Source organism: Urtica dioica, chromosome 1 (assembly GCF_054948205.1).
Source record: "Urtica dioica subsp. dioica isolate 48M chromosome 1, U.dioica_male_clone48M_v1_H2, whole genome shotgun sequence".
Lineage (NCBI taxonomy): Eukaryota > Viridiplantae > Streptophyta > Magnoliopsida > Rosales > Urticaceae > Urtica > Urtica dioica.
This window is the reverse complement of record NC_142756.1, coordinates 5,944,588-5,955,128: the sequence shown is the minus strand read 5'-3', so window position 1 is coordinate 5,955,128 and position 10,541 is coordinate 5,944,588. Positions and strand designations below refer to the sequence as shown.

General features: G+C 33.7%; 2 protein-coding genes across 2 annotated transcripts; both read left to right on the top strand.

Moving 5' to 3' along the window:
* Window positions 1-734: 734 nt before the first annotated feature.
* LOC149406756 (E3 ubiquitin-protein ligase RHF1A-like) lies at window positions 735-2,794 on the top strand. Its single transcript, XM_089617600.1, has 5 exons — window positions 735-806; window positions 2,108-2,154; window positions 2,256-2,318; window positions 2,414-2,525; window positions 2,615-2,794. The coding sequence occupies exons 1-5, from the start codon at window positions 735-737 to the stop codon at window positions 2,792-2,794; spliced, it is 474 nt and encodes a 157-aa protein (XP_089473726.1).
* Window positions 2,795-5,588: 2,794 nt separating this feature from the next.
* On the top strand, window positions 5,589-9,277 carry LOC149406755 (aquaporin NIP2-2-like). The gene is made up of 5 exons (XM_089625714.1): window positions 5,589-5,826; window positions 6,081-6,305; window positions 8,027-8,221; window positions 8,305-8,366; window positions 8,850-9,277. The coding sequence occupies exons 1-5, from the start codon at window positions 5,704-5,706 to the stop codon at window positions 9,100-9,102; spliced, it is 858 nt and encodes a 285-aa protein (XP_089481840.1). The 5' UTR covers window positions 5,589-5,703; the 3' UTR covers window positions 9,103-9,277.
* The last annotated feature ends 1,264 nt before the right edge of the window (window positions 9,278-10,541 follow it).

Here is a 10,541-nt window from a genome sequence, read left to right as displayed (position 1 = left end):
ATGAAAAAGAAAGGAAAGAAAAGTGATGGATTATAATTTCTCAAACGTTGATTGGTATAATGAGAGAAATATTATTTTTCATCTATTTGTTGTTTGGTATAAATAAATAAAAGGGAGGAATGATTAGTATTTATTGTAAAATAAAACAAATAAGCTCTCCCTTCTCACAATCCTTCCAAATTAGGGGGATGGATTTTCTGTGGGTCCCACGGAGTCAAATCATTCTTTTAACTCTTTCCATCCTCTACTTAATGTATACCAAACAAGAGAAACTATAAATTCATCTATATTAATTCATCCTCCCTAAAATCCACTCTACCAAACAAGCCCTTAGATTCAAGGGGAGCTTGAATTTAATTTCACAAGTAGATATTAGAAAAGGACACTGAATGGTTAATTATTCAACTAAAACCGTTGTGTACTTCTTCTACTATTCACTAGTAAATTTTATTTCCACTGGGATCATAATCTTTCCAGATTAGGTTGCGTTTGCACGGAACTGAGTTATTAAATACTTGGTGTTATTAACTTGCACGCTCTTACTTCTATGGATTTGATTGGTATAATCTATAGTGTCACTAAACTTATCACTGACATATTATAAGTGACATCACTAAATAATAAGTATAAAGTTTCATAAAATATTAGTATACTCTCTAGGGCGATTTTGGGAGTCTTCATTACACTTGCTTGGTTATCCTCATCGCTGCTATGGAGGATCTTATTGACTAGATATGCAAGGCTTCACGCTTTCGTGTAAGGATGAGGTCGTGCACGGTGACGATGGGGCGGCCCATATATGGATGGTCTGGACCAAGGATTAAAATCTCGTCGGTTTACATTGAGAGAGAGAGAGATCTGTAAACTCTTTTATTCCGAGGCCTGTGTAATCTTGTGCGAAGAGGATACAAAATTGAATTGTCAATGTTTATATTGAGTTTGTAAGCCATACACAATGGGGCTCGAATAATGATAATATATATATATATATATATATATATATATATATATATATATAAATAGTTCCGCATCAAAGTTTTTGGATTTGTCTTCTTGTGTCCTTGGAGAGTTTCTTCATCAACATATTGTCCCCTTTCCCGTTGGAGCTTGCCAGGATATTATTATTGGAGATCCAGATAATGTCTGAACTCGCATTATACTGCTCAGCATGTGGTTGTACACCATATTTCTCAAAGGAAAAATATGGGGTTTTAATTAATTGATTTTTTTTTTACAGTCAAATTTAGAGTTAGAAAATTCCAGTATCATATTTTTGGCTTCTGGCTCATTTGCGTGATTTGTTTCTCTTCATGGAGTTTGTAGTTTATACAGTCCCCACTTTATTGTTTATTAGTTTGTACGTGTGGGTTTCGATTCTAGTGAGTCGCGTTTTCTTTTCAAATTGGTGCCAAATTTTTTATTTACACATCTCGGGCTGTCTGCCTACGTTAAGTTCTTATGTTTCCAGTCAACTTAAGACCTTCGGATGTGGTCATCGTTTTGAAGCTTATTTTTGGCCGGTTGTTGCTTGGATGCTTGATTGATTATATCATCTTCCTTTTTTTAGGATTTGTAATATGTTATGCGTAGACAACTCTTTTTTTTTTTTTTTTGCTCTCTTATTGGTATACATGTATAAAAGCGAAGTTAATTCGGTTTCGTAATAGGTTATATTGTAGATATTGTGATAGTATAAAATAGCTATTGTGTCCGATTTGTGATGACTTAAAGTGTGCTTGCGCATGTGTTTTAGAGTAACTTAGTAGTAAACATGCACATTCGGAACTCGGTACACACCAGAACAATCAATTCCGAACGAGGACCAGAACTCTGCACTAGTCCTAAACTTTAACTAACGTTCTGTTCCGGAGACATAACCGGAACGAACCGAAACTCCTTTGCTATGGTTTCAGTAGTCATGATATTTTGATGAAGCATTATCCTAAACGACAGTGATAATGAATCATAGTATCATATGGAAGAAATGGAGAGGTTTGGGGAAATATCCTAAATATTACCAATAAGGATTGATTACAAGTTTCGTTTCCTAATCTTGCCAAAAAAAAAAAAATAATAATGAACATTGTATGCCTTTCCTTTGTTTCAGATCACCAACTGTAAACACGACTATCATCTTCACTGCATTCTCGAATGGTGAGCATTCGTGTAATTTTTTAGTTAATTTTTTTTTCTCTCTCTCTCAATTGAAGTGTCTTAAAAGTTCATATTGTAATCGAAGATATTGTACCTTACAGGTCTCAAAGAAGCAAAGAATGCCCGATATGCTGGCAGTCACTTTCGTTAAATGATCCGGCTAGGTATGCAATTTTTATTCTTGTGCGTAAATTTTCAACTTCGTGCTTTATATCGATCTGTATTGAACTATTTTTTTTAAATGGAATAATACTCGTAGCCAAGAGCTTCTAGCTGCGGTGGAAAAGGAGAGGCGCTCAAGGTCAAGCAACACCAATTCGGTGGCCGCCCCGAACATCCATTATTACCGAGAGAATGGGAACTCTGACAATGTGAGAGTTTTTTTTCCTTGTGTGTGAATGTATACACGTGTGTGGTGTGGCTCGATCTACCACTAACGAGTAATGATATATTTTTTTAGGATTCCTTGGATGAATTTGTTCTCGACGACCGCATAATGCAGCATCTGGCTTCAGCGGCGAGCATAGCTCGGCTTCGGGGGAGAGAGAGGCATCGCAATTCCGGATTGTTTCGTCCCGATGAATTATTTCAGACATTCGCCTTTCCCCTGCGAATGTCTGAAATAAAAAACATAAAATAACTGAAAAGTCTGAAATCCATTACATAAAAGAACTGAAATGTCTGAAATCAAAGACATAAAATAATGAAATGTCTGAAATCCATTATATAAAAGAACTGAAATGTCTGAAATCAAAGACATAAAATAACTGAAAAATATGAAATCCACGACATAAAATAACTGAAATGTTTGTAATCATAGACATAAAATAATTGAAATGTCTTAAATCCATTACATAAAATACCTGGAAAGTATGAAATCCATTACATAAAATAAATGAAAAGTCTGAAATCAATTACATAAAAGAACTGAAATGTCTGAAATCCATTACATAAAAGAACGAAAATGTCTGAAATCAAAGACATAAAATAACTGAAATGTTTGCCACAGTGTTTTCCTTCCCTTCTTCATCATCGTCTTCGTCACACTAAAAAAAATAAACCTTCATCATTCACCACTGTCCAAAATTCAGTCACAAAACACCAAGAATTATTAAGTTATCTTCGAAACAATATATAACAAACGTCATAAAACTCCGAAACCAGTAACAAGATAAAATTAAAAACTACGAAACTAACAGTTGAGACAGATTACCATGTGGAGATGGTGACCTCCGCCGTGGATACCTCTCCACTTGTGTAGCACTTCCCGGGATGACACTCACCCAAGTACCATCAAATAAACAACATATATTAACGTTTGAACTTGTTAAGAAGTTAAAAAGTGTACATTAGAAGTCAAATCTGTACAAGTTAAAAAGTTCGAAATGCAATCGAAATAACAGCTATAAAGTTCGAAATTACAGACAACAAATTCGAACTTTTTCCTGGATCCAACATGACGAACTCAAGTTAAAAAGTTCGAAATTCAATCGATATTACAGCTATAAAGTTCGAAATTACAGACAACAAATTCGAACTTTTTCCTGGATCCAACAAGACGAACTCAAGTTAAAAAGTTCGAAATTCAATCGAAATAACAGCTATAAAGTTCTAAATTACAGACAACAAATTCGAACTTTTTCCTGAACCCAACATGACGAACCCAAACTCCTTTTTTCAGGAAATAAAACAACTCTCTTACAAAATATCATCGAATTAGGAGATCGAAACTTACCCATTTTTCTTCTCTCAACTGGTTAACTACATAGAAGACCCAAAAAATTTGAGTTTAAAGGAATTAGGGCGTGGGCATCGTAAGCTTCGAAATGCAATCGAAATAACAGCTATAAAGTTCGAAATTACAGACAACAAATTCGAACTTTTCCTGGATCCAACATGACGAACTCAAACTCATTTTTTCAGGAAATCAAACAAATCTCTTACAAAATATCATCGAATGAGTGATCGAAACTTACCCATTTTTCTTGGGGTTTGCCGTGCGTCGGGGTTTTTCGTGCGTGGGGGTGTGCGACGATGGGCGTGCGTGCATGAGGATGACCGACGGGGAGAAGTGAAGAGAGAGATGGACTGTGGGTTGAGCATTTTTTTTTTAATTGAAAAGGCACGCGTGATTTCGGAAGGGAAGGGGAGTGGAGAGAAATAAAGGCTTGATTTTGAAAAGAATTTTAATTCAAGAGTAATTTGGACAATTCAGATGGTCAAATGCTTGGTTTCCCTAAAGGATCCAAAGTATGGCTTGGTTTTCAATTCAGATGCTACACTGAGTTTGGTTTATCAAGTTTCCCAAAGACTATATATAAATGGGAAAATATCAAGAGTATTCCTTGTGTTTAATCGAAATGCGAGATTTATCCCCTCTATTTCTAGAAATATCAGACATATCCCTCCAGTTTAATATAAATGACATATACATCCCCTATAAAATATTATATTACAAATATCACCCTTTTTCATTTATTTTTTACAAAAAAATAATTTGAAATCCCCTAAATACCCTTAATGAAATAATTTTTTATCTTCTATTCTATATACAAAAAAATTAAATTAAAAAATTTCTTTATAAAAAGTCAAGGTTTTTTTTATAAAGAGAGATTTTGATTTTTTTAATAAAATAGTAAATAAATATTTATTCTATTAAGGGTATTTTGAGGAGTTCAAATTATTTTTTTGTAAAAAATAAATGAAAAGAGTGATATTTGTAGTATAACATTTTTTTAGGGGAGGTATATGTCATTTGTATTAAATTGAAGGGATATGTCTGATATTTCTAGAAATAGAGGGGATAAATCTCGCATTTCAATTAAACACGAGGGATACTGTAGATATTTTCCCTATATAAATTGAGTAGAGGAGAAAAACAATAATTGAATCGTAACCATCATCGACCGATGTGTTACTAAAAAGAAAAAACACATATGTTTTTTTTAGAGCTTAAAAAAGTTAATGTTTTTTTTAGAGTTAGCAATAATTTAATACTCCTTACGAGTGTCATAACATATCACTTGAGACAGAAAATAATTACATCATCAAATGGAGGGAATATAAAACAATAATTGAACCGTGATCCTAAGCCAACAAGTCATTAAAAAGAATATTCCCAAGTATACAACTTAACAATATTAATATTAAACAAGCTGAACAGTATGTCACGTTTAGCTATTTTATATGCAATCCACCCCTTGGCGCTAGTTTCATATTGCGCTATAGAGAATAAGAAGAAGAAAAAATATTAAAGTAGTTGTTTCAAAGTCTACGTTTGTATATTTGCAATAATTTCACTATTAAAAACATGTGCGACAAAGGAATGACCATTAAAGAAATAACATGTTGTATGGATTAGTTATAAATTGTCCATATACAGTCTCTATTTAAGCCAAATGATAACGTCCCAAAAATCATATCCTCATAAAAAAAAAATATATATGTAAGAAAATAAAAAACCCAACCCTCTTCTTCTCTCAGAGTGAGTGATATGTAGTCAAAACTTGGAGACTCTGGTCTATATCCCTAATCAAGAATCATCCTAAAATGGACACAATAGAGGTTGAGAGCATGCACGAATTCGTCGAGGTTCGGGATCCGAAAACCCGAGTCCAGTCCCGTCTCTGGGCGCTGTACAAGAACCATTACCAGCCTGGTCTATTTAGAAAGGTAACTATAATCACGTAGATTTGAAAATCCCACACATTATGATAATTCTATATACCTACATACATATATATAGGTGGACTCACAAATCCTCTCACTTATATTTTGAAAAATAATTATTTCCGGTAACTTATTTTAAAAATAATTATAACTTATAACCTCAATAATAGTTTTATTAATCGATTTATTTCGGATAATTAAAATAATTATCAACCTACAACGTTATAAATTTATATTTAGCGGCTTCGTCCCTGTAGATGTTGGCGGAGATTATGGCGACGTTTTTGCTGGTTTTTGTGACGTGTGCGGCGGGTGCGATCAGCGAGAGCGATCAGCGGCGGATTTCGCAGCTCGGAGCGTCCGTGGCCGGCGGTCTGATCGTCACCGTCATGATCTACTCCGTCGGCCACATCTCCGGGGCCCACATGAACCCCGCCGTCACCATCGGCTTCGCGTCTTTTCTTGGCTTTCCATGGAAACAGGTACTACTTCTATCTCTACTAGTACTACGTACGTACTTGACCTAATTGCGACGTGCATGCATGATTATTATGTGCTTTTGTAGTAAACATGCAAATTAGTAACAACTGCGATATTATTGGGATCGGTATTAGATATCACTCTTTGAGGGAGCGAGAGTGTCGTCTCCGTAGAAAATATATTATTAAGAGGGAAATAGGGAGAATAAAAGAGGGGGAACAATATATTAATATTATTGTATTAATTTCTATTGCATTGAAAATGAGCCCTTATATAGGGCTATTATTGACTAACAAGTTAGTACCCTATTAAAAAAAAGAAAACGAAATTAAGGGTGTATCAGTTTGATAATCTGAAGGAATTAAGTTCACATCATATATAGAATAAAAGTAAAGTAAAAAAGTCAACTTTCGTACTTAAGATTAGAGAGGAAAGTTGTTATACTTTTAATATAAGATGTAAGGCCTATAGAGGCTAGTCTGGTGAGGGTAGATCCAAATCCAATGCATGAAATTAAGCAAATAGAGTAGAAAATACAAAAGTATTTTTAAATGCGTATGCAGTTTTGTAATAAAACAAAAATAAACGTGAATGCGTGTATGTATCCAGTGTAAGTCCCAATTGGCTAGCTATAAAACATGATTTCATACATAAGTTTAATAGTCTTTGAACGTCAATATTTTTTATATGTTTAAGATATATTAAGACTATACACATGATATATGGACATATGCTATTTTACAAAATTAATAATTTTATAATGTGTTATTATAATAAAACAATACGTGAGTTTTTGTATATAGATTACATCAAAACATACATAAGTTTTGTATATAATTTTTTACGTATGATTATAATCTAGTGCCCTAAACTCTAGATTTTAAAAACATCAAAAAGTTGAAGGTCAACGATTTTACTTGCGAGATTATACATAACATAGAACTACTCTAATTAAGGCTTGATATTTCTATCATGGGAAAATTAATTAATGAATCGAACAAAGGGAGGTATATGTAAATTATTTTATTTGTATTTTTTGTGAGCGTTGTTTTATTCATGCCAACAACTCAAGAGTAGATATTAAATCATGAGACAAATTAATGATCAGACAATGGGACATCAAAAGTAACTAAAGTTAATTTAATATGAAATTAATATGTCGGACATTTTTAATAATAAGAAAAAAATTAACAATTGGAAGCTTCGTTGGATTGTTGGATTTATGGGGCTACAAAATGTAATCTCATAAAATAATTTTGGTCGTCACTAGATTAGTACAAGGTTATAATCAGTACGTAATTTCGACTGGGAGTTGTTAATAAGAGTGTCTTCAATTTCTAGAAGAGCTTATCAGTTTTGTTTCGCATACGGCCTGTCAACAAAAATATTACAGAAAACATAAATTCTAGCCTTAATTGGAAGATTATTATTCGGAATTAATTTTCATAATATGACTGGCTTCTCATGAGCTTATTCCACATAATGACTCACGAGCGATATTAATCAAGTAGACTAAATGAGTTATGCCATAATAATCTCAATAGTAAACAGCTACGCTATAAAATATATATGGCCAGCAACAATCAATCAATAATAATAATAACGATAATTTATGTAAACACTACCTCTCAGCTCTCACTGCGACTAACTGATTTATTTTTTCATATTAAGACAAAAACTAATATTTGTTTTTTTTCCATATTATTCTTTGTCTCACCACCAGGTCCCATTTTACGTCGTAGCCCAACTAACAGGAGCTATTTCAGCTGCGTTCACACTGAGAGAACTGTTGGACCCAATTAACCGACTTGGAACCACAACACCTTCAGGAACAGATGTCCAAGCTTTGATCATGGAGATTGTCGTCACTTTTACCATGATGTTCGTCACCTCCGCTGTTGCCACTGATGCTAAAGCTGTCAGTCATATTAACTCTCTCACTACCATTAATTCATTAAAAACACTTTCAATAATTGCGTTGACACTATTTCAATATTTCAGATTGGAGAGCTAGCAGGTCTAGCTGTTGGTTCGTCAGTCTGCATAACATCTATTGTAGCCGGGTACGTTTAAAAAATTAAATTAGAGCATACAGTTAGTGTCACACTAGTGTATAATTATAAAATCTTAAAATCAAATTATATTTACCAACTACCAACCAAGGTACTTACCTGTAAATAACAATCATGCATACATTATAACCAATAATCATACCATAAGAGCATCTTTAATGGTTTAGCTTAGGCTATTGCTTAGCTAAATAGTATTTTTGCCACATAGATTTTATAGAGTTAAATAGTTAAGCAACTAACTTAAATTAGCCAATTTGCTTAGATTTGCTTAGCTAAATCAATAGCCAATATGCAAAACAATGGTTAAGCAACTAGCTAAACATTTTTTATATTTGCAAGCAAATCCCTACAATTCTTATGCAAGAAACCATTAAAGATGCTCTAAGAACGCCAAGGAAAAGCTTATATACTTAATGTCGAACATGGTGTATATATATATATATATATATATATATATATTAACTATACATACAGACCTGTGTCCGGTGGATCGATGAACCCGGCGAGAACGCTTGGACCGGCACTAGCCAGCGTACAATACAAAGGACTTTGGGTGTACTTTGTGGGACCCCTCACAGGGACATTGTTAGGGTCTTGGTTATACAAAGTCATTCAATTGAGTGAACGCAAGCCCATAATCGCTCCTTCGCTTTCAATCAAATTCCGGCGCATGGTTAGTGGCGATGTTGGCAACATTGACCTTAAAGACCCGGAAGGCTCAGTTTGATGATTTCTAACTACAAGTAAAGCTTTTAATTACTTGTTAATTAAAATGTAATGTTGTTGGAGTTTAATTAGCCTTAATTATTATATAACTCAAAATAAATTAGTGTGTTTTATTATGAGCAATGTAAACTTCTATCTTTTCTTGTAGTTAATAAAATAAAGTAAACTGTTGTTAAGTTGGATTGGTTGTTTGTCACGCGTCACATGTTCTAACGCTTTGGAAAAATATGTTGGGCTATTAGACATATTGTGAAAGATTTGATTTGTGACGTATTTTGGGCAAGCAATGTTTTTGAAGATATAGCTTACGGTATTATTTTTATTGAATCAATTAGTTACAATCTTCACCAAAACTGTAGCCAAGACATCGTGTCTAGGATTTGACTCCTATAAAACAGATACTTTATCCATAGGAGTCTTTTTGCACATAAGGAGTTTTTGAAAAGGGTTGGTGAGGGAAAACTTCGGTATTTGTGAGTGCCTTGAGTGGAAGGGGGCTGAGTCTTAGGCTTTGTTCGGTAGGAAAAAGAGAAAAATGAGTGGATGAATTAAATAAGATGAAAAAGAAAGGAAAGAAAAGAAAAGTGATGGATTATAATTTCTCAAACGTTGATTGGTATAATGAGAGAAATATTATTTTTCATCTATTTGTTGTTTGGTATAAATAAATAAAAGGGAGGAATGATTAGTATTTATTGTAAAATAAAACAAATAAGCTCTCCCTTCTCACAATCCTTCCAAATTAGGGGGATGGATTTTCTGTGGGTCCCACGGAGTCAAATCATTCTTTTAACTCTTTCCATCCTCTACTTAATGTATACCAAACAAGAGAAACTATAAATTCATCTATATTAATTCATCCTCCCTAAAATCCACTCTACCAAACAAGCCCTTAGATTCAAGGGGAGCTTGAATTTAATTTCACAAGTAGATATTAGAAAAGGACACTGAATGGTTAATTATTCAACTAAAACCGTTGTGTACTTCTTCTACTATTCACTAGTAAATTTTATTTCCACTGGGATCATAATCTTTCCAGATTAGGTTGCGTTTGCACGGAACTGAGTTATTAAATACTTGGTGTTATTAACTTGCACGCTCTTACTTCTATGGATTTGATTGGTATAATCTATAGTGTCACTAAACTTATCACTGACATATTATAAGTGACATCACTAAATAATAAGTATAAAGTTTCATAAAATATTAGTATACTCTCTAGGGCGATTTTGGGAGTCTTCATTACACTTGCTTGGTTATCCTCATCGCTGCTATGGAGGATCTTATTGACTAGATATGCAAGGCTTCACGCTTTCGTGTAAGGATGAGGTCGTGCACGGTGACGATGGGGCGGCCCATATATGGATGGTCTGGACCAAGGATTAAAATCTCGTCGGTTTACATTGAGAGAGAGAGAGATCTGTAAACTCTTTTATTCCG